General features: G+C 42.5%; 1 protein-coding gene and 1 pseudogene across 5 annotated transcripts in view; one reads left to right on the top strand and one right to left on the bottom strand.

Annotated features, from left to right (window-relative positions):
• Positions 1–328: 328 nt before the first annotated feature.
• Positions 329–8307, bottom strand: LOC308556837 (ferritin light chain pseudogene; annotated as a pseudogene). 2 transcript variants are annotated; one of them, XR_014000618.1, is made up of 3 exons: positions 7562–7664; positions 3742–4448; positions 329–1129 (listed from the first exon to the last, which is right to left on the bottom strand). The product of XR_014000618.1 is annotated as a ferritin light chain pseudogene (transcript). The 2 variants fall into 2 exon arrangements; XR_014000617.1 differs by lacking the exon at positions 3742–4448 and having other exon boundaries at positions 7562–8307.
• The window catches only part of HMGXB3 (HMG-box containing 3), a 41030-nt gene continuing 22355 nt past the window's right edge, over positions 7746–26420 (top strand). For 2 of the 3 annotated variants that reach the window (XM_081136487.1, XM_081136489.1), the window contains exons 1-9: positions 7762–8298; positions 10900–11038; positions 12092–12266; positions 15859–16356; positions 17368–17466; positions 18864–18995; positions 22872–23290; positions 25011–25186; positions 25323–25420. In XM_081136487.1, the coding sequence (XP_080992613.1) occupies positions 10902–11038; positions 12092–12266; positions 15859–16356; positions 17368–17466; positions 18864–18995; positions 22872–23290; positions 25011–25186; positions 25323–25420 (1734 nt within the window). In that variant the 5' untranslated portion in view covers positions 7762–8298; positions 10900–10901. Of the gene's footprint in view, positions 8299–10899; positions 11039–12091; positions 12267–15858; positions 16357–17367; positions 17467–18863; positions 18996–22871; positions 23291–25010; positions 25187–25322; positions 25421–26420 lie in introns of all 3 variants that reach the window. The other variant, XM_081136488.1, reaches the window with a different exon arrangement.

A 26420-nucleotide genomic window follows, 5' to 3' on the forward strand; every position in this document is an offset into this window, starting at 1 on the left:
GTCTTCCTTTTGCAGCACTTCCCCTCTCAATGTCTACCTTGTCAAGAGAAATTACAAGTGACTGCTCCTAAGTTTCTTCAGCCGGCTAAATTGTCTCCCGTATGTAGTCTGCCTCTACCCTCTGGTGGCCAGAATATGCTACCACAATCATTTCAAAGCTGGCTTCAGCTGGCATGAACAGTTCTTTAATAGGTCTGCAACGTTGGAATTACATTATCTGTGCCTATTTATCCTTTTGTATTATGATTTTATGGAAATACTAATAAGTGAAACGGTGTTTGGCATATAATAGGCAATCAGCAACTTAGTTTCCTTTTTTTTTTTTTTTGCTGCAAAAAACTTTATTGTTAACCTTTGGTCCAAAACATGGGAGAGGGCTTCAGGGTAGTTAAAAGGATGCCTAATGGTTTCAGTGAGAGGCTCAAACAGAAGCCAGACACTAGAGGGGTACAGAGGGGCCCCACAAAGGCCTCTGGGCTCTAAAGGCTCCTAGTCCTTGAGGGTGAGCCTTTTGAAGAGATACTCAGCCTTTCCAGCCCCAGGGCTGGCCAGCTTCTGGAGGTGGGTCAGGTGGTCGCCCATCTTCTGGAGGTGGGTCAGGTGGTCGCCCATCTTCTGGATGATCTTCACCTCCTCACCCAGGAAGTGGTTCTTCAGGAAGCCACAAAGATGGGGGTCTATGCTGGCAGAACCCAGGGCATGCAGGTCCAAAAGGGCCTGGTTCAGGCTCTTCTCCAAGGCCATGGCGGCTTCCATGGCATCCTCAGTTTTATCCCACTCATCTTGAGAAGGCTTCTGCACCTTCTGGAAGAAGCCCTTGCCGCCGCGCTGGTTTTGCATCTTTAAAAGACGGTCGGCACCTTTGTGCTTCTCTTCAGCTAACTCGCGGAAGAAGTGGCCCATGCCCTCCAGAGCCACATCTTGGTGGCTGAAATAGAAGCTGAGAGAGAGGTAGGTATAGAAGGCCTGCAGATGCAGGTTGACCAGACGGTTGATACCAGCCTCTACCTTGCTGGAATAGTTCTGACGAATTTGGGAGCTCATGGCTGCCCCGCAATGAGTTAATCAAAAAACAATGTTGGCTGGTCCCAGAGGCCGAGGATGGCTGAGATGATTCCGAAGGTGGTGACTGAAAAAGAGGTTGGAGGGTGGTCAGAAGCTGGAAGAAGGGGTGTCCCTGGATCTGTTCTGTTCAAATACTGTTGAAGCAAGAAACAGATCCAGGGGACCCCGAGGGCACTGCCAGTTTCCTTCCTTTTCAATTAAAGAACCCTTCTTAGGAATAGGGCAAAGAAAACTCCTAGAGTTCTCTATTATCTATTATCTGTCAGGCTGGTGGTTTTGGAACACAACCCCAAGATCTGTTGGTGTTAGATAGGGCCGCTAAGGCAGGTCCCTGTCTCTGGTGGTACTGGTAAAGTCCTAACCAGGGATGGAGAGTAATGACAATAGCCTTTCTAGAACTAGTCTGTGTCAAGTACACCTTTTTATTCTCATGACAGCACAACTGAGGTAGGTGCCTAGTCCCAGAATATTGGTCTATGGAGTAGATTGGTCATCTGGGGCAAAGCAGTCCTCATGTGGGGTTGGAGGGACCAGAGAGGCAGGGAGAAGCTGGAGAGGGCGTGAAGACAGCAGACTGAACAGGGATAATAACCTCTTTCAGTTTAAAAAACAAAGCATCAAACACCTGAATGCCCAATAGAATTAAAGGTTTAGCCAATGTAAACCAGATTGCAAAAGCTCTCTTTTGGATATCATTGCCATTTATCAGGCTCTAATTCATGATATGTAAAATGAGTTAAGAATGTGAGGATTTTTTTTAACGCAAGTTTAAGCACATATTTACTGAATACTACTAATGCAAGGCACTTAGACAAAGCCTTTCATACTCAAGTCTTGTGTGTATACATGGAGAATCTCCCAATGATGCTCAGTGGAAGAAAGCAGGCTTAACTTTATATATTAGAATTCTTCATTATCAAAGAACAGGCTATAACTTGGATTGGAATAATATATTAGGCAATGATATTCATGGAAACTTTTGCAAATCCTTCTAAACAGAGGAAACGCTATCTTATCTCCAAGTCATTTTCTAGTAGAATCAATGCTTCATACAACTTAAAAAGGTGGCCTTGACACATGTATCAATTTATACACAAGTGTTTATTGAAGTGCCTATGATGTGCCCAGCACAGTGCTAGGCACCATTAAGGTCACAAAAGGCTGATTGCTCTCATGGAGCTTACAGTCTAAAGAGCCACAGAACACTTTTAAAACATTTAAGTGCTTAACTGAGTGGTAGAGACAAGAAGTGCTGAGGAGTTGAGGGAAAGAAGGGTGGAGTAGGTACTGGGGTCTTCAAAAAAGGCTAGAAGAAAGAGGACTCAAGTTCTTGAAGAATCCAGCTAGACCAGTGGTTCTCAAAGTATAGACCCTGGACCACATCAGTATTAGCATCACCTGGGAACTTGTTAGAAATACAAATTCTTGGGCCGCACCTAAGGCCCACTATATCAGAAACTAGAGGTAGAGCCCAGCAATCTGGGTTTTAGCAAGCCTTCCAAGTGATTCTGAAGTGAGCTTAAATTTGGAAACCCCTGAGCTAGACTTACTGGGAGGAAATTAGCTCCAGGCCCATAGTGTGCTTGATTTTCCTATGGTTAATCTAGTAGTTCCCAAACTTTTCTGCACATTGGAATCACCTGGGGTGCTTAAAAAACTGCTAATACTTATGACTCATCACAAGAGATCATGACTTAACTGTTCAGGGATAAAGTCTGGGCTTTGGAAATTTTTAAAAGATCCTTAAGTGATCCTAAGGTTCAGACAAGTTTGGCAGCCACTGGGTTAATCAAAAGAGAACACACATATTAGTCAAATTTTATTTCCAAATTCCATTCAAGGAAGTTTCCTGATTATTTCAGAGGACTGGAATATTGTTGCAATTATGTTGCTTAAAACTTAAATTCAATATCCCCTCTAAAGAAATCTAAAGATTTAAAGGTTCTTGTAAGCTACATCTTTCAAAGTAAGAGGCAAAGTAATGCCTCTTCGAAGGAAATCTGTAACTTTGAAATCAATAAGAGTTTGTAACTTTCGAATCAATAAGAGTTTGTGCTACTCTTCTCATTAAATATTCATCTATGCCATTTAGCTGTCCAAAAACGGCATCAGGAACATCTATGCAAGTGGAAAGGAACCATCTAAGTCTCTGTACACTTGAGATGGCTTCTGTGATGGTGATTTTTGGCTGCTGTGGTAAAAAGATGCTTCCCCCTCATCTTCACTTTCAGCTTCATCAATATTTTCTTTCGCTAGCCACTATACCCTGGATGACCTCTGTATCCAGCAGCTCCTGAAAGATGACAAGGTCATCATCTACCGTGACAAAGTCCTGGAAATTTACTTCATTTGAGACACAGGTGGCAATAGCCACTGAGTGCTACAACATTTCAATGGCAATATCTTGTTCAGTAGCTGCTGCTTCTGTCAGAATCTGTCAATTCCATAGGGACAATGTCTGCTTTCTGCCAGCATTTCACCACTGCCTGACCACCATGCTGCAGCCATTATGTCAATGGCCTGCTTGATATCCACTATTCCTTGCTCCTCACTGCTGTTGAGCTTGAGGAGGACCTATTTTAGAAGATGGCTCCTGTACATCACTTTCATGGTGTGAATTATGCCAAGATTCAGTGGCTCCAGGACAGCAGTACAGTTTGAGGGCAGATACCCTACCTGAATCCTTTCCAAGCATGGAAGCATGTGGAATGGCATTCTGCCCACTTCATCCTGGCATCTATTTGCATCAGCCACTCACTGAACAGATTCTGTGTCATCTGTGACCACTGGCTGGCTCGGTAATCACAAGGGAGGGAATGGACGTTCTTAAGGCAGTGTGGGTTGGCTGACCTACCAACAATCAATGGTCTCATTTTTTTCAATCCCCCACTGCAACAAAGGAGTGCTGTCAATCACTGCTTTGCTTTCTTGCCCCCTCTACAATGGTCCCCTTTAGCAGCCAGCATGTGCTGGGGAAGCAGCTGGAAAAACACTCCTGTCTTATCAGCATTAAAGATATCATCTGGGCCGTAGTCAGCAACCAGTTTTATAATTTCCCCTGCTTGCCACTTGTTAACCTTATCTATTCCTAGACCATTCATTAATCTGTCACTATCCTCTCTACACTTTTCAAAGCAATTCCATAGAGATCCCTAAATCTGTTCAACCAGCCCACACTTGCTTGAAAATTGTCATATCCAAGCACATTGGCCAAACTTAGTGCTTTTTTCCAAATGACAGAACCAGTCATGAGAATGTTTTTGGCATGAATATCTTGAAACGAAGCAAAAACAGCCTCCTCGATGTCGTCATAGAGTATTCCTCATCCTTTCCCACTGGAGTTCACAGAGGCCTCCTCGCCTTTCTTCAAATTTGGCATGATCCTTTAAGAAGGTAGACAAAGCAAAAGGAGTCATACTGAATTCTTTTGCCACATCACCTTTCCTCTTGCCTGAGTCTGTAGCTTTTACAACTTTCATCATTTTCTCTTCCAGGGAGAACTGCCAACATTTCCTATTCCCCTTGTTTGCCACATGTGCAGAATGAGGGCTGGGCCACAACTACCAGGACTGTGTCCGCTCCCCCTCATGGTTTGTTTGCCACAAGTGTGGAAAACTGAGAAGACAAAATGGAGTACCTATCAGGAACCAAAGTTAATGAATTGCCCCGAACATATGAGTTCAGATTTTTAAAAAATCCTATTAGGAGCCCTGGCCAGTGTGGCTCAGTTGGTTGGGTGCTGTCCTGTACACCAAAAGGTTGACTGTTCAATTCCCAATAAGGGCACATACCCGGGTTGTGGGCTTGATCCCCGGTAGGGGGCATGCAGAAGGCAACCCATCGATGTTTCACTCTCACATAGATGTTTCTCTCTCTTTCCCCCTCTCCCTTTCTCTCTTTCTAAAAATCAATAAAACTTTAAAATCCTATTATGAAATAATAAAAAGACAAAATCAAGAGAAGATGGGACTCATGATACTGACGTTTTGTAGAGATTATTTTAGAATGTTTGAAATAGAAGAGATCTTACAAATAATCTAACACTTTCTGAGCCCCCATAAAAATAAAAATGTGTGCTCCATCTACTATGAGAATACATTGAAATAATAGACGGTAAAAATTATTTGCAAGTAGCAATGCATTGTATAAAGGATTATTATATGACTTGTTTTATAAATACAGAAATTGAGGCCCAGGGAAGGGGGCTATCCAGGTTCATGCAGCTCAGATTTCTTGACTCAGATTAGTGCTATTTCTGCCACTCCATAGTCCTGCTTGAAATTACACCAAAATGAGATCTTCAAAGCTCTATCACCATTTGGCTTAGAAGGATGTTCACTGTGGGAAAATGTTTCTGGTCGTATGTATTCATTTAACGAATATTTACAAGTGTCAAGTGGTAAGGATACTGTGATGAACAACATAGTCAAGGTATTTGCCCTTATGAAATATAATGTGGTGGAGGGAGATAAACAATAAGTAAATAGATAAATTAGAGTGCGATATGTGCTATGAAGGAAATAAACAGGATCCAGCAGTAGCAGTTTTGGTAATTGCCTGCTTAGACCTTTTATCATGAGAATCCTCAAAGGACAAAAGGAGCTGCTGTGAAATTATGCTGTGACTGCCTCTTCCTGAAGAATGGCTTCTACCACCACCCCCACACATCTGTCTATCCATTCATGGCATTCTCTTTGTACTAGGCACTGTGCTCGATGCCAGTCGTACAGAGATGAATGGAGCATAGTGCCCACCTTTGAGGAGCTTACCAGGGAAGAAGAGAAGACAAACACTAGAGTATAAGGAATACTATAAGAGAGGTTACAAAGTACTATGACTAGAACATAGAAGTAGGGATGATCAACAAGTACACTTCAGAGAGGAAACACTACTGATGTTGGGCCTTAAAGTACAAATAGGAATTCATGAGATAGCAGGAAATATGTGTAAAGGTAATGAATTACTATAGGAAATAAAATGGCATGGTGAGGAAAAAAATGTCTTTGGACACAGAAATCACAGAAAGGCCTACTAAGGATTTTAGCTTGATCTTGGGACAATATGAGGCCGTTAGAGGTTGATTTTGTTTTTCTGAATATAATCAGAGTTGCACTTTACAAAGAGTCCTTTGCTTGCAAAGTGGAGAACCTAATGGGTAAAGTCCAGTTTTCTAAGAGGTAGCCCTAAAATCTAAATCTAAAGGCTAGTCTAGTAGGCCACATACAGTTTAGATATGTTAATTTGAGTCCACAAGAAGCCACTGAAGGATCTTAAGCAAGGAGAAAGATGACTGCCGTGTGAAGAACAGAGTTGAATGTGTCAGAGAAAAAGCAGGGAGGCTACTTAGGAGGCTGCTTCAGGCGTTCAGATGTGGGATAATGGTTGCTTGGATTAGAGTAATAGTGGAGATGGTAGGAAGTAGTCATTTCGGGGCTGTTTTTGCAGATCTTGCTGATGGACTGGATGTGAAGTGCATGAGGAGTCAAGAATAGCTCCCAGATTTTGGCTTGAGCACTGAGTAATCAGTGGATGGTGGTGCCATTTACTGAGATCAGAACCAATTATTGAGGATCTACTTCGTAAACATAATTTGTTACTTTACATGCATAATACAGCTTACATGTGGCAGGACTGGAATTCAAACCCAGGTAAGGCTCACCATAAAACCAGTGTTCTTAGTACTATAGAGTGTTATCTAGCTCGTTCTTGGAATTACGTTTTGAGAAGAGACATGGAAAGAGAATGAAGGAAGAGCCAAACCAAAGCCTTGTAGGTCCAAAGCCAAGAAATTTGATTTGTAGTCTCAGTGAACAAAAAGGCTCTGGATGGTTTCAAGCAGGGAGTGACCTAATCAGATTACAGTGCAAAAAGACCAGTCTGGCTGTTGGAGAATAGATTGTAGAGGAACAAAAGTGGAAGTAGGAAGAAATTGCATCAGTCCAGGCAGGATATGATGGTGACTAGGAGAAGGTTGGTGACAGTGGTAGCTAGACAAGAGTAGGCATTTTGGAAACACATTTGCAAGATAGTGAGGGTTGTGGGTAGGTGGAAGAGGGCATACAGGGCATAAATGGTGTTGGAAAAATAAAAATTTAAAAGACAGTGAAGGTACTGCGAGGACTTGCACAAATGTGGGACAAACATAATCTGTGACATCGGCGGGAACGGACAATACCAGCTAGATTTGATTCCAGAGCCTCTCCATTGGGTCATTCAGTTCAGTTTGAATCACTTCAGGAACTCACTGCCATTACTGTGTGTGGGACGGTGGGAGAGAAGGGTTCAGGGCAGAACACTGGTGAGGAGGACGGCTTAGTGCGACACTAAGCAGAACCCTATCCTGAACGGGTGGGGACTGACTGAGGAGGCCTGGGGTCAGGCCGTCGTCGCGGTGCCGAGAGTTGTACTGCTGAGGCTCCCCAGAGCTCGACGAGCCTCTGCGAGGACAAGCGGTGCCTGCAATCCTCCACTCTCGGCACAGCCCCGCCCCAGTTACCTGAACACCCTACGTCAATGACTGGGGGCCGGACTGCAGAGACGTCCCGCGGTAAGCGACCGCAGCTTCCTCTTCCTTCCAGAACTTCTGACCGGAAGCAGTCCGTCCGCGTTAGCAGCCCCCTCTAAATCTCCAAGCAGTTCCTATGGGCCCGCTCCTCAGCGGAGGCCGGGCTGTTGCGCTTGCGCGAGGGAAGGCACGCAGTCACGCGCGGCAGCCGCTTCCGGTGCGCCGCGAGGGCCGCCGGGACGGGTCTCCCAGATGATTCGAGGTTACTGTTGCCTCTGCTGTCGCCGCAGTCGTCGCCGCTGTCGCCGCCGCCCCCACCGCCGAACCGGTGCCCCGGCGACGCCGGTGTTTCTGCTGTCTTCCTCGGGCTCCCCGGGGTTTGACCCCCCGGGGCCCTCAGCAGGCGTCGGTGAAGAGCCTGCCGAGTGAACCTGTGCTCCCACACCCGCCCTCCGAGACCTCATACCGCGACTCTGAGGAGTAGGAGCGAAAGGGGCTATCGCGACTCCGCGCCGTGTGTCGCCGGGCGGGGCCGCGGGGCCGGGGCTCCTCCAGCCCCCGGGATGCGCGCGCGAGCCCTTGCCTCCACTTCCTTGTTGCCACTGTCACGACTGGAGCCGCCTCTCGCCGACAGCGGGGAGCGCGAGTGCGCGGGCCAGCCCGCTGGTCGAGCCCCCGGGCCCGGTGCCTCCGGGAATGTGAGCCGCGCGGCTCGCACGCTCCTCCGGGTAAGTCCCGCCCTGGAGCGCCGTGCTGCACCGCGTTGCGACCGGCTGGGCGACCTCGAGCAGGGTGCGGTGGCTCTCTGAGCCCTGTTGCCTTCTGCAAAGTGGGAGCAGTGAGCCTTAGTCTCCTCCCGCATTGGGTACCTTTGGGCTATCTGGGACCCAGAGAGGGAAAGGAACTAACCCAGAGTCAAACCGTGGTCCGTAGCTGAGCTGTCAAAGCCATCCCATGAAGTTGGGAGGACAGTATGATGGGACATTGAAAGTGTCTGGCAAATTTCAAGCACTGCCCTTAACTCTGCTTTGCAGGTGAGAAAACAGAGACTTAGAGTACGTAGATTGCCCAAGGTCGTAGAGCTCTGTGGGGGCTGTTAAAATGTGTACCTTAAATTAATATCCTGATTTTCTGCCCTTCAGAGCCCTTGGTTTTAACCTTTATATTGTCCTGCCTTTGGGGGGGGGGGGCATTGCTGTCCTGAGGCCTAGGATCTGAAAACAATCTTGGACCCAGGCTAAAATAGGGTAGTCAGACAGACAAAAACCCAGGTTAGTCTCTTTATGCCCCCACCCCAAAGTGGTTGTAATGGTTTTGTTTCCTAACTCATTTGGCTCTGGGTGCTAAAATCCTATATGCCATTCTTTGTAGATGCTCTCCTGCAATTATGCTTTTCTCTGCAAGACCAGTTTGAAGGGCTGAGAAATCAGTTATTAAGACTAAAAAAGTACAGGCCCCACGTAGCCTTGATTTGAACACCAGCTTCCCTTACTCAGCAAAGGCAGTGGTCTCTTACGTACCCAGCCAAATTGTGTGTTATGTTCTCTTGCAGGGTGGCACTATTGACAGAATGGAGGGGTGTGTGTGTGTGTGTGTGTGTTTTAGATGGGAAAGGAAATTATTTAGAGATGACACAGAACTAGAAATAACTTTGGGAATAGAATAATATGTTCTTATCCTGGAGTATGTCTTTAAAAGTATAGGTGAAATACTTTTTGCCTGCCTTTTCTAGGAAAGGATTTTTAGCTTTCACAACATTCTCAAAGGGATTCCTGCCTCCCAAAAAGTTAGGAGCCATTGATTCCTGCCTCTTTGTCTCACTTGAGGAACAACTGAAATTTACAGAGATCATGTGGTTAGAATTTAGAGTTGGATCCAGGTCGCCTGATTCAACATGCTGTGTTCTTTTTCTCCTTATACCCTGTAAGATACCTTATCATTTGTGTAGTGAGGTCTGAATGAGATGTGAGTGGGCTTTGTGATACACAGATAGCCCTGTGTATACCACAGCTCCCTCTTCCCAGAATCCTAAATTCTCTCCCAAAATTGACAGATTTTTAGGAGCAAGCATGTTATTTCTTTCACATAAAATTCACATGGTTTTTGGGAACCTTTCTCCCTCCAAGGATTGAGTCTCGTGGGTTAAACTCCAACTTAGAATGTGGCCACAACTAACTCATTCAACTGCTGCATGCCTTTCTTTTACTAGGAAAGGCTGTTAGATTTTCTATTGTTTAGGCCAGTGGCAGAGAGCTAATGTTGGTCTGTCAGATTACTTTCTACACCTGTGCTGTCCAGTGCCATAGCCACTAGCCATATGTAGCTATTTAAATTAATTACAATTAAAATGAATTCAGTTCCTAATCACACCAGCCATATTTCAGGTACTCATTAGCAATAAGTGGCTACCATATTGGAGAGCACAAATAATAGAACATTTCTGTCATCACAGAAAGTTTATTGAACTGTGCTGGTTTAGAGGGTTCCAGTGGAGATGGGTAGCAGTGTAGTATAATGAAATAAGGCTCAGAGAGTTGGATTTTTGAATTAAAAAAAAAAAATCTGTCAGACAAGTCCCTATTTGCTATGGTGGCCTTGGGCAGGTCATTAAGCATCTCAGCCAAAGATTATTCATCTTTCATAATGAACCCTTCCTTTTGTATAGCACTCCACTATTCTCAAATAGAGTTATGTCTATGATATCCTTGAACCTTGCCACTAAAAATCTGTGGTAAAGTGGGTGACATCCCTTTTTTTTCAATCCATGAGAAAAATTGAACCTAAAGCAGCTAAAGGACCTGCCCAAAGTCATACACGTTGGCAGAGTATAAAGAAATCTCTCATCTATAAGCACTTAATGCATGTTTGAATGAATGACTGAATGAATTAATGAAGCAGATTGCTTAAGGTGGTGAAACATGAGGGAGGGAACTTCTGATTTCTGGCCAAGTATTCTTTTTACCTGTTACCATATGGAATTCTTGTAATGTGGGACTAAAGTCTTTGAGCTGAAGGATTACTGTGAGTATCCCATGTGTGAGTATATTCCAGAGGGCTAAGCTAGTGTTCCCACATTTGGCTGGTCAAAGGAATCACCTGGGGCACTTGTTAAGTATGCAGATTTCCATACCCTTTAGACTAGATGCTGATTCAGAAGGTCAGGAGGAATCCTGAAATCTGTGTCTAGTAAGTATCCTCCAGGTACTTCTTAGGACCTGCTGAGTTTGGGAAATGACTCAGCCTTAAGGCCCAGGCAGAGATAAGGAATCATTTGCTGTTCCCTTTAGGGTGAATTCTTGAAATATATTTTGTGTTTGACTGTCTTCTAGCCATGGATGCATCATATGATGGTACTGAGGTAACTGTTGTGATGGAGGAAATTGAGGAATCCTACTGTTATACCTCCCCTGGGCCACCCAAGAAGAAAAAAAAGTATAAAATACATGGAGAAAAGGCCAAGAAACCCAGGTTAGTCAACATGTTTTGGTAGCTGGCATTTATAAACAGTAGCTGCTAGAGAGCTATAATGAGGAAGACTTTAAAGCCATGTCCAGATTTACTGGGTCCCGTGTCAGTTGAAATCTCTGCATAGGCTTTGGGGTTAGGGGGAGAGGAAGATGGGCAGTGGTAAGTGGGAGATTGATGCCAGCAGTTGCCATTCCTGGCCAGATTTTGGTCACATTTCCAGGCTGTCAGAGGAAATTGTACCATACAAATAATGGAAGCTATGTACAGCAGGTCCTCCAATAACATCAGTTTTTTAGTGTCATTTCTTTGAAATATTGATGGGATGCCATAGAGACTTAACACTTGTTTATATCAATTAGCCTATGGTAAAATAGGTTTCGTTATATGTTGTTTTGCCACAATTCCAAGAACCTGTCAATGCTGTTAGGGCATACTTACTGTACAAAATAATTATGTTATTTATTATTACCATTGTTAGTATTTAAATATTTAAAATAGAGCATTAATAAAAATGTAGAATTATAAATAGTACCGAAGATACCTATAAAAACTATCCAAATTATAGCTCTGTCCTCCCTCTTAACTGTGAACACTCCTAATTTCTCTCTGTGGCCACCAGCATTGGGTCACTTTGATAGTTCTGTTTGCTTCCCATTCTCAGCCTTGGTGAAGTGCAGTTGACCAGTCAGATGACCAAAGTCTGTAAAGAGTGTGAGTGGTAACCTGACTATGTAATCAGCCCCCCAAGTACCTTTCTGAGAGTGGAGTGGCAGGGTACTTGAATCTGTCTTTGCTCATATTTGGTTTTAAAGCCAGTCATCCCTCCAGAAACGGTGGTCCATGGAAGTAAGCCAGACAAGCCTTTGCTTCCAGGTTTCTGAAGAGAGAAACCTTTGATACACCATCTGGGGGTGTTATTTAAATGTTTCTTTGCTCCAGTTCTTATCTAGTTAAATGCTTTGAAATGAAAAGCTGAGTTTTGTATCTACTTCTTCACCACCAGTATTTACTGGTTGAATGAGGGAAAACCTTAAGAAGGCATTGCTTCCTCAGGTCGGCTTACCTTCTGTACTATTATGACATCTACCTGAAAGTGCAGCAGGAGCTCCCACACCTCCCACAGTCTGAGATCAATAAGAAGATTAGCGAGAGTTGGAGGCTTCTCAGCGTGGCTGAAAGGAGTTACTACTTAGAGAAAGCCAAACTAGAGAAAGAAGGTTTGGATCCTGTAAGTAATTTTTTTTCCTAACTGATTTCTCCATTGGTTCAGTGGTGAAGGCCTTGGGGAGACCAACACCCTTGCTCTCCTGTCTCCTTTACTTGAGAAAACTTTGAATTGAGTCACTTTTCTTTCTTGAGTCTGATATTGCCTGTTTTAATTTTGATGATACCATGTACTCTTTGGTCCTCTGATTACAGCAGTGTACAAGGAGATGACATTTTCTGAGTTATCTGCAGCAAGCCTTACATTCCTTTTCTGAATTTTAGCATATGTTGGAGCCCCTTTATCCTTTTTTTTTTTTTAAATATAACTTTATGGATTTCAGAGAGAGGAAGGGAGAGGGGGAGAGAGAGAGAGAGAGAGAAACATCAATTATGAGAGAATCATCATTGATCGGCTGCCTCCTGCATCGCCCCAACTGGGGGTCAAGCTCGAAACCTGGGCATGTGCCCTGACCAGGAATTAAATCATGATCTCCTGGATCCTAGGTCAGTGCTCAACTGCTGAGCCACGCCAGGCCGGAGCCCCTTTATTCTTGTGGGTAATTAATATTATTTACCTTTAATATAGATGCTTATACAGGGGTGGGCAAAGGTAGGTTTACAGTTTGTATGAAAAAATATAATACAAGAATAAACACTGTGCTTTATGTACTTATTACTGTAAAATCTACTTTTGCCCACCCTGTATAGGCATTTCTCCTACATCATAAGTGTTCATGTTATAAATTGAATGTAATATAATTAATTTGTGTTGTACTGACTACTGTCAGGTATAACAATCAGCAGTTAGGCTTTGTGTTTAGAGAGAGAGATAGTTGTTTTGTGTAATGTCACCACTGGTGGTTATAAACTATGCTAGAAGCAGAAACGCGAAGTTAAAGCAGAAGATAATGGAGAAGACTGAAGCTTTGAGTGCATGGATTAAAGAATAAGCAAGGAAGCATTTGGGTTTGTGTCCCTCAGCCATTTTGTTACTCTAGTTCACAGTAACAAAATGCATTGACGACTATTAACACTGCTATATTTTTTTAAACTAAAATTCCTGTAGGAAAATAACCTTGTTATTGCATGCTGAAACCTATTAACCACAACTCCATTTTTTTAATTGAAACAATTGTCTCTGACTTCTTTTCTGATAATGTAGAGCAAAAGTTCCCCAGGAATGCAACTGTTATAGCAGAACAGGGTGTATTTTTCCCTTAGTGGAGCTCATCTGCCACTGCCATTTAGATTCTTTGTTCTTAAGGCTTGGCATCCCTCTTCCAGGAACAGGTTTGTGTTACCTGCGGTCTTGGAGATGCTACTGTGTACTCCGTCCTCCACTTAATATGCCTATACACTTTGAATCTGGGAAACATCATGAGGGGTGGGTCTAGGAGAAGTACACATACCTCCTTTGGTTTCCCCATTATATAGTTGTCAGTCTTTTTGCTCATTATATCAAATTTTTTTTACCTAATCTGGAGTGATACGGTTTTAAAAAATACATTTCTATAGTCCTTATTAAGACTTAAAAAAAAATAAATCCTTTGCAGTGATTCTTTTTTATCCATTTTGAATTTATATGTACCATCATTTTACCACTGCCACCAAGAACATGAATAGATTACCTCTGATACTAACTAGCTGTGACCTTGGAAGAACCGCTTAACCTTTGAGTATTGGTTTTCTCATTTGTAAAATGGAGATAATTATATCTACTCACACTGTTTAAAATAGATATGTAAAGCTCCTAGCTGAGTTCTTGGCACATACTTACTCTGTCAATAAATATCACTCTTTAGTAGATTAAATGTCCAGTGACCATATAATAAGAAAAGGTGGCATTTAATGAGCATCTGGACTATGCCAAAACTGAGTGAGGCTTTTTGTGCTGTATTTGACCTCACCCACAGTGCCAGATGTGAAGGTGAGACCCTCCTGCCTGGATACTTTGGAAACCTATCAGAATCCTTGTGGCAGGCTGACTCCTTAGCAGCCCCTCAGGCCTCCTACCAAGGGGTGGGGCCCATGGTTCCAGCGTTATTCCTTCCAGTCTGTAAGATAAATGTCGTTCAAGCCACCCTGGTTTCTCTGTCTTTGAATCTGTTCATTAAGTCCAGACTATCCTGTGCATTTGCCACTGTTTAGTTTTGTTCTCCTGACGTGTCTGCTTTAAAGGATGACTTGAGAATGTCATTTCTCCATTATCTCTTCAGTAAAGGTTCCGTAAAGGATTCCGTCTGTCTGCTTTTCTGTTTCATCTGAGTGCTTCCTTTGTACCTTAAGTAGACTCATTGACTTACTGCTTTTGATTTAAGGATCCTTTTGTAATTGACTTAGTATTTCTTTTAAAAAATGCTTCTGAAATTATTTTTGTTCCATTTAATTTCAGTTCTCACTTAACTGCTCACTTTGAAAGTTTCTATTTTTCTTATTGGGTAACTTTCTGTTTAAATTAAAAAAAGAAAAGAAAACACACACAAAAGCACCCTTTTCTTGGTGCCAATTAGTCATGCAGAGTTGTGCTTCTAGTACCTGGCCTCCCTTAGTGGAGCCCATCTGCCAGTGCCATTTAGAATTTTTGTCTTTATTGGCTTGGCTTCCTTCTTCCAAGAACAGGTTTGTGTTACCTACAGTCTTGTAGATGCTACTGTGTAGTCCCTCCTCCAGATAATTTGTTTATAAATTGTGAGTTTGGGAAACAGTCCTTGTGGGGGGAGAGATGTCGGAGCATCTTAGTATACCTGGAGTCCCTGCTTTACTACTTACTAATTTTGTGTTTTGGGCAAGGTTACCTCCCTAAGCTTCAATTCCTTCGTTGTCACATGGAAATAATAATAGTATCTGACTTAATAGTGGTGTTTTTAAGGTTAGGAAATTATTTTCTAAGCTTGAAGATCCTCGGTTGGTGTCGGTGTGTGTACACCGCCCCTCATCCCCCCCCCGTATATTTGAGCCCTTGTCGCATAGCCCCTGGCAGGTGCGCATTCTCCCGAGGCCACTTTGGCCTCATGAGCTTTTCATCCTCTTCTCTGTCATTTGGGAGAAACCAGTAGTGTCTGAATGCCTGCTGCCTTGGGTTCCAGCTCAGGCTGTTGACTTGTAATTTAGGCTTTTTGCTTTTTTATTGCGCATTATAAATTCTGGCGTTTAAATCTTCTGCTACTGTGGAATCCTAGAATATCAGAGCTGGAAAGGAATTCATAAATAGCCAGATTCAGTTCCCTCATTTTCCAGTTCGGGCAGCTAGTCTGAAAAAAGGGAATGGATTTGCTCAAGACTATGCCACACCTGGGTTCCCATTCACAGTTTTGGATGCCAAGATCAGTGCCCTTTGCAGAGTCTAATCCATGTTCTCTGCCTCCTGTGTGAATGAGTGAGGAAACTCCATTGGTTAGAGTGTAATTCAATTGAAGAATCACAGCTTTGTGGGGGGAGAAGAGTCAGAGCATTGCTGTTACAGAGGCTGACCCTACCTAAGTCTTAGGTCAAGAGAGTAGAGTCTTTCTGGTCCCTTTTGCAGGGAAAAAAAATGAGCACAGAAATGTGTATCCATGTGGCCTTACTCCACTTATCTTTGCTTGTCTCCCCTTTCCTGGCTTCCTCATCTTCAGAACTCTAAGCTCTCAACACTGACCGCCGTGGTTCCGGACATCCCAGGTTTCCGCAAGATCCTACCCCGATCAGATTACATCATCATCCCCAAGAGCAGCCTACAGGAGGATCGGAGCTGCCCCCAGCTAGAACTGTGTGTGGCCCAGAACCAGGTGTCCCCTAAAGGATCATCTCTTATATCCAACACTGCCTTGGAAACAGTGCCCAGCCATGCAGGCATGGCAGAGCAATGCATGGCTGTGGAGGCTCTAACTGAGGAGGTGGGAGCCCTTGCCCAGCCAGGTGCTGTACAGGAGATCACCACCTCAGAGATCCTCAACCAGGATGTGCTCCTGGAGGAGGCTTCCCTGGAGGTAGGGGAGAGCCACCAACCTTACCAGACAAGCCTGGTAATTGAAGAGACCTTAGTGAACAGCTCACCAGACCTTCCCACCAGAAGCCTGGCTGTGCCTCAGCCCCAGGTTGGGGAGAGCATGTCAGTGGTAACAGTCATGAGGGTAAGTGGCTTTGGTACTTGATGTCTTTTGCTTTCTCAAGAATTACTAAAAAGGCAGCTAGCACCATGCAGTTTGATTCTGGAGCTATGGTTATGAAGAAAACTGCTGATGTGGCACTTCTAGTAGGACTGCAATCCTCTTGAACCTTCTTGCCCCTGGGCTCACTCCAGGTGGTTTTCTGTTTCCCGGGCGCTCTCACTAGCTTCTCTTGCCCAGCATAGGTGGAGTTTTCTTCATATGAAATAGTACATAATACATTAGCAAGAAGGATGGAAACAATATTTGGGCTATCCATGAGTTAAAGCCAGGATCTGTCAGGGTATTAGGACCTGTCAGGGTTTTATATTCCCTGAAGATTGTTTCTTCAAACTCAATGGCACCTTGAACTGTATAGGAAAATTTTCAAATGGTCTTCATGGGCATGGAGTAGGCAGGAAGAAGGAAGTTTTCTTCAGGTTGATGGGACTAAGAAAGAAGAGGCAAGTCTCCAGAGCTCGAGTGGCATGTCCAGTTGAGGGGAAGAGCAGTTTCTGCTGAGAGGCCCGGCATGCTGCAGCCCCTGTGGTCTGTGAAGATGAGAGCAAGTACCCCTGCAAAAGAGTGTGCCAGGCCTAAGTCCATTTTATCGTTTGTTGCTCCAGTGCTGCTAATGATAATGAAGCATGCTGCTGGCCGGGCTAGGGCAGGTTGGCGTGGTGCTAAGAACATTCGACAGGGTCAGAAGGGGTGGGTTCTTTCACTGCTTGTGTGATCTTAGGAGTCCTAAGTCTCTTAGAACCTCAGTTTTCTTATCTGTAAAATGAGGATAGCACATACCCTGTGGTAATGTTGGGGTTTTTTCTAGTTTTATTTGCTCTTAATTAAACTTTCTTTTGAGACAATTGTAGATTCTTTTTTTTAATTTAATAAGCACATTGTGGTTATTGGACTCGATCTGATCTTCCAGTGTTGGGGAGCCCTTGGTGTTCTTTACTCTGTCTCAGTAAAACTCTTCTTTCCATGTGCCCACAGGATTCCAGTGAGAGTAGCTCCTCTGTGCCAGCCACACAGTTCATCATGTTGCCTCTTCCTGCCTACTCCGTTGTGGAAAATCCCACCTCCATCAAACTGGTCAGTGTGTGGGGAATTGATGGAGACTAGGCCTCTATAAGAATTCCCTTCCAGGTAGTTTCCTAGAAGTCTTAGACCTGAAGACGCTGGGATGGCCAAAGTTCTCAGATTATCTGGTCATTGAGTGTGTCAGTGGCAAAGTTACAATCCAAGGCCTGGTCTTTTTTCCTGGTGCTGCAACCACTTCACACTATCATAATCACCTTTTCCCAGGTAGCCTAGTGGCAGCTTGGTGTTTTCTCAAGAGTGATTTTTGCTTTTTGGCCAGGCTAGGGAAGCTGGGATTAATAGCTGAATACACATTCTTAAGTGACAGTACAAATCTGACAGGGAAATGTTCTCTTTCCAGCATTAATCTAGAAATGGATCATGACTAATTTCTATTTGTAACTAAAATACAACAACCCATTGTAATACGTTCTATTGAAATCAGCACAGAGATGGTGAGAGCAAGTGGCTGAATATTTTCATAAGCAAGTAAAATTGACCCTTAAACAACAAGGGGATAGAGGCACTAACCCCCTGCACAGTTGAAAATCTAGGTATAACTCAAACAGGCCTGCCCTCTGCATACTTACTTGGACTGCCAACCAGAGATTAAAAATAGTAATTAAATTCTGATTTCTGCTGAAGTTCCTTCTCATTATTTAGTGACCATTTATAGTGACCATTTAGTGATTATTTTCTATCTCTGAACCCTCGATTCTCTGGTTTTAACGATGGGAATGAAGATGAAGCACGTTCTTTGAAATATTCAGAGTCTCAGGGTGCAGCAGGGCATACAGAAGGGATCTTGGACCAAGAGTCAGAGAGAGCTAGTTTCTAGGTCTAGCTCTGTCCTTGAGTCACTACAATTTCAGGCAAAGTACTTAACCACTCTGAACCTCAGTACTGATACGACTTCATAGCATTGCTGAGGGCAGTAAATGAGATATTGTGTAAAATATTTAGCGCTGTATGATTCCCCACTCAGTGGCAACTGCTCTCATCACAAAAAAAAAATTACAATTTCTAGATATTAACTAGACTTGTGATTGTTTTGGAATACATACAAATATTGATCATTATTTTGGACAACTGGAACTAATATGATGTTAGATGTCACTTATATCTCAATTTGAAAAATAGGAGCTATTACTATCATCATTTTTCTGGCATCTAACTGTGTAACCTTGGGTAGCTACCTTTTCTCGTTTGAACTCAGTTTCTCTGTTTCTAAAAAGTTTACTAGTTGTATCTGAGGATCTTTACAGCTCTGGCCTTTTATACCATGAATTGCCTTATCCTTCTACAAGTTGGTGTCTTCCTGGCATTGTTGTGATTATAATGGTCATCAGGATCTGAGAGAGGTTAGACTGTGGTGTTGATTCTGACCCACTCTTTTTTTTTTTATGCAGACCACTACATACACCCGCCGGGGCCATGGGACATGCACTAGCCCAGGTTGCTCCTTTACATATGTTACCAGGCACAAACCACCTAAGTGCCCTACCTGTGGTAACTTCCTAGGAGGGAAGTGGATCCCAAAGGTAAGGTCTTTTGGCCACTGCTGCCTGCTTTGGAAGCCCACAAAGTAGGTTTCCCTTAAGAACAGATGACTTTAAAAATTAATATTTATTTTTATTTTCTGATCATACAATTTCATTGCAGACTGTTTTAAAAAGAAAGAATATAGTATTATCCATAATCTTATGCCATCCGAAGAAAAACCATTATTAGTTAACATTTTGGTCTTTTTTGTGTGTGAATATACAAGTTCTGTATCTTGCCTTTCTTCATTTAACGTATCATGCCTTTAGATATTCTTCAAAAATGTTATCTGTAATTGCTTTATAATTCCCCATGGATGACTATACCATGTTAATTTACTCATTTCCTTTTGGGGTTAAATTTTTAACAATCCATCTTTTACACTGACTGCTTTGTTATTCAGATGTATAGCTCACATCTTCTCACCCCTTAACTCAGAGTCGTTTCAGTCCCCTATGTTCCTGTTAAAAGTGGAAGTTCTTAACCTAATACTCAAGATCCTTCATATTCTGACTCTGACTTTCCGAATATATGCCTCTGTCTCTCTCCAAATAATTGATGCTTAGTAAATAAATGAGCATCAGAGCTATGCCCCTGTGAAGTTCCGTTCAACATAGTCAGAGATGGTTTTATAGAGGCTATAGAGGGGATGGTCTAGAAGGATCAGTAGAATTTGGGTAGATAGAAAAAGAAAAGGGGCGTTGTTTTTGTGAACATAGCTTATGCTAGGATTGTGTTTATAATGTGATTAACTCAGCATCATCCAAATATATTTGTGTAGAGAAAACTTAGCAGTATACTTATTTTCTCTGGGGCAATTTCTAGAACATCTCTTAGAGAAATACTGGGATGACGATTTTTGCCCTCTGGCTGAGTGTTGGAGTTCAGGGTAGCACCAATTCCAGGAGACAGAATAGGGTAATAGTTAGGAACACAGTCTGGATTCAGCTTTATTAGTTCAAACCTCTGCTTCCCAGGTTTTTAGCTATGCAACCTTGGGCAAGTCATTTTATGTCTCTATTCTTGATTTAGGTTTCCTTTCATTTGTAGTCGGAAGTTAATAATACCTAACTCATTGGGGTTGTTGCAGGGGTCCAGTGAGATTATTCATGTAAAGTGGATGACACATTCCTGGCATTTATTAAATCCTCAGTGAAGCTTCACTTCTGTCATTGTTGACAGCAACATAATTATTGTCTCTATTATTGCTATTAATGTGATCACTCAAGGGACAGGAAGGATCTAGCGTTAGCGTCTGCTCAGGGGGTTTTGTCGAGTATCTTGTGCCCACCTCTGCTGTGTTTCTGTGAAGTCGTTCAGTCTATTCCCATCCTAGTTCTCCCCAGAATTTACTTCCCGGCTGCAGCATGGAGGTGGAATTGGACAGTAGTCAAACCCTCCTTGGCCCTTCTTCACTCATGCACAGCAGGTCTGTCTGTTGACATTATTTCCTTGCTTTTACATGGAAGAATCTTATTGACCCTGTGGCCATGGCTTCTTCAGATTATGTTTTTACCTGCTTTCTTTTTTATTTTATGTCTTTTCTCCCACCTTTGATTGAAACAACTTTTGAGCCATGATTCTCTTTCTGAAATCAAACTCATGACATGAAACAATTTTTATTCTTAGCTACTTGTCCCCCATATTGACTTGCTAAGTCAGAATTTTCCCCCAAAGGTTTTTGTAAAAACTTTTATGTAAAGAGTAGATTCTATGATTTCTGAACCTCATAGGAACAGAGTAAGTGAGTACGAGTAGAAAAAGAGTATAGCATTAATGTACTTAGAATTTTAGAAATAAAAGTGACCTGGGTTATCAGGTAGTTCAACTCTAAGTTTCCAGCAGAGGAAAAATAGATTCAAGGGAAGTGACTTGTTAAGTTCACTAATTATGCCAGCACTTTTTCTTCCACTAAACCGCACTTTCAAGCGTTGCTGGGATTTTTTAGTCCTGATTTTTGAAGCAAGTATAAATAGTTTCTAAAAGCTCCAAATGTGTCCATGCCAGTCAGGAAATGACTCACCTTTTCTTGTATTGTTCTGGAGTTCATACTGGCTAAAATTAGCCCCCAAAAACATGTGGCACAGTTCCCAAGGAGTTGGATGGAACAAAAGATGGTGTAGGGGGTGTAGGATAGCTCAAGGCCTCACTCCTATGGGCTCTTTGATAGTGGTAATTGAGGTCTCTCTGAGTGGGCAACTGGTAGTATTTGCCTTTCATCTTGAAAGAAAGGTGACATCTAAAAAGGGTAGGTTGAGTTAAGGAAATGTGAGATCACCAGCTAGAATTTTTGTTCTTATTGCTTAAATTATTCAGTCCTCCCTGCAAAGGATTTTTGTCTAGTCTACTTAAGGGGGCAATGTTTTGCTCAAAGATCTCATCTTAGAGGCTTAGTTTAACTTGTCTCCTGTTTTGCTGCAGACTTTTCCCTCTTTAGCAGTCAATACGCCCTGTGCAGTTTCCTTGGCATTTTTCTGTATTTTTACTCATCCTCATGGGCTAGTGGGTGTTAGAATCTGAGAATGCTTTATGCAGATTTCTAAAGGTCGTCTATAATTTCTTAAAGTTCTTAACTAGATGCAACATGCTACCTGGGGGATAAGGGGTTTTTGGTAACCAGTGACTGGAAAATAGTAATGAAATTTAATGACAGCCACAGATGCTAGTGGGGCAGGGGGATCCTGCTTCATTTGGGTTATCTGAAAGGCTGTCTTGTTGCTGTCGACAAACACTGAGAACCCAATTCTCTCTTATTTTATAATGGGGAAATGAGGGTTCGGCTGAAGCTTGCCTTGGGTCACTTAGTTATTAGGAGTGAAGACGAGCCTAGATAGAACCCAGCTTTTATGTTCGTCTCCTAGGTTTCCAGTTTTGAGTGCGTGCAACAGAGTTTATTCTTATATTATTAGTTATTAATTATTGTATTTTTCATATGAACAACTGTAACCTACTTTTGCCCCACCTTGTATATGCATGTGTATGTATATGTTAGTTGGATAAAAGTTAAAGCACCAAGGAATTTTTAAAGTAGGTCTGTCTGAGCCCGGCCAGGCGTGGCTCAAAGGTTCCAGGCGATCAGGGTTCGATTCCCGGTCAGGGAACATGCCCAGGTTGCGGGCTCAATCAATGACTCTCATCATTGATGTTTCTATCTCTCTCTCTCCCCTTTCCTCTCTCTGAAATCAATGAAGATATATTTAAAAAAAAAAAAAAAAGTAGGTCTGTCTGAGATAGCAGCTGATACTTTTAGTGATTTTGAATATTTTCTAGCACATAATGAGTATGTATGAGTTAAATTATCCCAGGGAGAAGTTTGTGGCATATATGTAAGTCAGCCTTAAGACTCACCTGAAAGAATCTGGGACAAAAGATAGACTTTTTCCCAACAGAGTTGGAAGCTTTGAGTCTATCTGTGTGAGATTGTGATCACATTGGAATTAACTGAATCTCACAAAGGGACCACCAAGATAAACAACTTAGGGGTTCTAGGCCCAATATGGCGCATGCCAACCCTTTTTTTAGACATATAAAGAAGTAGGTTTTGAACAGTCAAAGGTCATGGTAAAAATGCCATTTGTTTGTTTGCTGAAACCTAAAGAGGCATACCAGTAAGAAGTTTGTTAGGAGGAGAAGAGCTTTACCCTAACACAGGCATTGAATACTGTAGTGAAGAAGGGGACCTGGAGTCAGAAGACTTCGATTCATGCCAGTTTCATACTTGGGACCTTAAGTTAGCCTCTTCCTCTCTCATGGCCTCAGCTTCCTTATCTCTTGCCCATAAATTATTGTTATGAGCATCAAATGAGAATATATTTGTGAATGTGTTGTCAGTTGTAAAATGCCATATGTATACAATGTATTTTTATTCTTTCTAGGAAAAGCCAGCCAAAGTCAAAGTGGAATTGACTTCTGGTGTCTCCTCCAAAGGCTCTGTGGTTAAAAGGAATCAGCAACCTGTCATCACTGAGCAAAATTCCTCTAAGGAAACCGCCTCCAAACTGACTCTGGAGAACTCCGAAGCTGTAAGCCAGCTCTTAAGTGTAGCTCCTCCAAGAGAAGTGGGTGAGGAGAATGAGTGGGAAGAAGTGGTCATCTCAGATGCCCATGTTTTGGTCAAGGAATCTCCTGGGAATCGTGGTACAGCAGTCACTAAGACGCCAGTGGTCAAGAGTGATGTGCAACCTGAGATCTCTCTGAGGACAACTGAGAATGACAGTCCTAGCCCAGACATACCACCACCAGCCGAGGGGACCAGCACCTCCAGTTCACTCCCTGCTCCTAAAAAACCTACAGGGTAAACCAATGTGTTTATACATTATAGGATTGCATTTAGAATAGCATCTGGGGAAATGCCTCATGTTTGTTTTGTCCCATATAGCATTCCTGAGAGGCCACAGATCCATTTATGGCTCCTATTTTAGAGATGAAGAAACCAGGGCCTAGCAACATGCAATGATTTACCTTTCCTCCTATACTCTGCTGTCCATGCCCTGCTGTTAGGTTCCTAATACATCTCTTTCTGTCAGTCTCCCTAAAGCAGCTATCAGGGTCTTGCTGGTGCAGGCTGTGGGCAGTATTATAAACTATTATTCAATCCTGATACTGGATTTGGAAAGAGAAACTCTATTAAGTCACCTTATAGAAAGATTCCTGTCATGGTGGTCAGAGAATTCAGTTCTGTTTGTGACTCTGTCCCTGGCTTCCATTTGACCTTGGGCATAGTCACTTCATGCGTCTTGTCTTCAGTTCTCACCTCTGAAAAATCTTGAGTTGAGTATTGAAAAAAATCTTATCCTCAGTGGCTCACCCATACAGACTGAAAAAGATTGTGCACCTTGCAGATAGGAGGAGGTCCATAAACGTGGGCTAATCCCCCCACACACACACACACTTTCCCTCCTTAAAGGCTTAACTGGATTCTCCATGTAGCCCCTTCCCAGAGGTAGTTGTGGTCTAGTAACTGAAAGCCCTTGTTTATATCAGTGGTTCACAATGGGGAACAGTTTTGCCTTTAGGGGATGTTGTGTCAATGTTTGGAGACATTTTTGGTTGTTACAACCGGGTTGGTGTAGGGGTTATTACTGGCATCTAGTGGGTAGAGGCCAGGAATGCTGCTACATATCCTACAATGCACAGCACAGCCCCCACAACAAAGAATTTTTTGGCCCATGATGTTAATACTGCCAATGTTTAGGAATTCTGGTTTATGTTATTATAGTTTTAAATTTTTTATTGTTGAGTATGAAATACATTCATTCACATGGTAAAACTCAAAAGGTATAAGGAATTTACACTGAAAAAATTCACCCTTCTATCCCATCCTTCAGGCATCTATTTCCAGTTCTGAGAGACAATCAATATTCTCAACGTCCTGTTTCTAGAGAGAATTTTAAGCATATTCAAATATATAAATGTGTATTGTTATGTGTACACATGTATACTTTTAAACAATGTACTTTGAGATGGTTCTGTGTCCTTAGAGGTGGAGGGTAAAGCTGCGCACTTGAGACCTTTTGTTTGGGCAAGTGAGTCACTTTAGCACATGCATGGGTTGAGGCCTTCTGTGCGGCAGGCTCTGCGCTCAACCTGGAAGCTACAAGAGGAAACAAATAGGTGGTTCTTTTGGGTCTCTCAGCCGCTCTCATGTGGGAGATTGATATGCTTTAAATACTTGCTCTAATTAGAGACTAATTAGATGTTATATTACGGCTATTGTACACTGTAGGCACTGTTTTGCACATTTTTATCTTCATAATGACCCCATGAAGTATATGTAATTATCCTATTTTACATACTAGGAACTTGAGGTTAGCAGAAGACTGAAATTACTTGCCCAGGGCCACACAGCTACTTACAGGTTTTATTTGAACCCCATCTGTCTAAAGCCTGACAGTTTAACAATGAAATTACTCCTCTAAATAAGTGCTATTTAGAGATTGCACTTTTCTCTTTCTTTTCTCTTTGTCCTGAATTTCTAGGAAATTTTCCTCCTTGTTTTTTGTTTTTTTTTCCAGAGTTGACCTGCTCATACCTGGTCTTAGAGCCCCAGAGCTTAAAGGCAGAGCACGGGGCAAGCCTTCACTACTGGCTGCAGCAAGACCCATGAGAGCAATTCTCCCAGCTCCAGCTAATGTGGGCCGAGGCAGCAGCATGGGACTTCCTAGGGCCAGGCAGGCCTTTCCCCTGAGTGGTAAGGACTGGGACAGACCTAGGAGGAGGGGCTGTCTAATGGGAAGGGGACAGGAGTATGGGGTTGAGAATGGAGATGAGAGACTTAGGGAGACTAAGTGCACTTAAGTTACCAGTTTGGCTCCTGGTTGTCTCAGATAAGACTCCTTCTGTGAGGACTTGTGGCCTGAAGCCAAGCACGCTGAAACAGCTGGGCCAGACCATCCAACAGCCATCTAACACTGGTGAGGTGAAGGTAAGATGCATTCCCTTCCCTGAGGAGGAGCTGTCTGCTCCAAGAACAGGGGTTCCATTTAGTGTCCCAAAACTATGCAAAAAACAGACTTTTATTACACTGGGGGACCTCTGGGAGGAGGCTTAGCATGAATGAGTTATTTACTTTTTAATTAATTTCTTTTCTTGTTATAAAATAAATAGATATTTTAAAGCTATCTAGAAATAATTCAAAACATAGAAAAACACTTGCACAAGTAAAAATTAGCAAAATCAAAGAGTGCCCATGTACTTGTTACCCAATTATCTATTGTTAACATATTAGTCCATTATGCTTTATAATGTGCTCATATGTGTCCTCCCATATGTGTGTGCATGTATAAAATATACATAAGTTAAGGCTATGTGTCCTTTTACTTACTAATGCTTCAGGGTGTATTTCCTAAGAATAGGATAACACTGAAACACTGATAACAATACTTTATCATTTGTATTCCAACCCTGTCAGTTTTACTCAATTATGTCCTTTATAGCATTTTTCTACTCCAGTACAGGGTCCAGTCTGAGATTAGATATTGTGTTTAGTTGTCATGTCTCTTTAGCCTCCTTTAAAAAACTGAATGCATCTTTGTTTTAGAAAACATAGAAAATTCAGGTAAGGCAGAAAGAAAATAAGTCCCTTGAGGTCCTGCCACCCAGAACTAACTACTATTAACAGCCTGGTGTGTGCTTGTTTAACCTTTAAGTTCTTTTTTTGCATTTGTGTGTGTTTACTTTTTTAATACAATTTTTTTAAACCAAAAAATTATGGCTCTTACTCTATATATTGGTTTGTAGCCAGTACAGTTCATTCAATTTAACGATATAGTTATTTAAGATTTCTGAGGTGTCAAAATTCCATGTACTTCAGCACATTTATTCTTAGATATATATTTTTTTAGTTCTTTTGCCATACGTGGCTAGAATAGTTATTATCAAAATTCTCTAAATCAGTACTCTTCACCAGACTGCTTTTTTTGACC

The sequence above is a fragment of the Miniopterus schreibersii genome (genome assembly GCF_964146895.1).
Source record: "Miniopterus schreibersii genome assembly, chromosome: 4".
Lineage (NCBI taxonomy): Eukaryota > Metazoa > Chordata > Mammalia > Chiroptera > Miniopteridae > Miniopterus > Miniopterus schreibersii.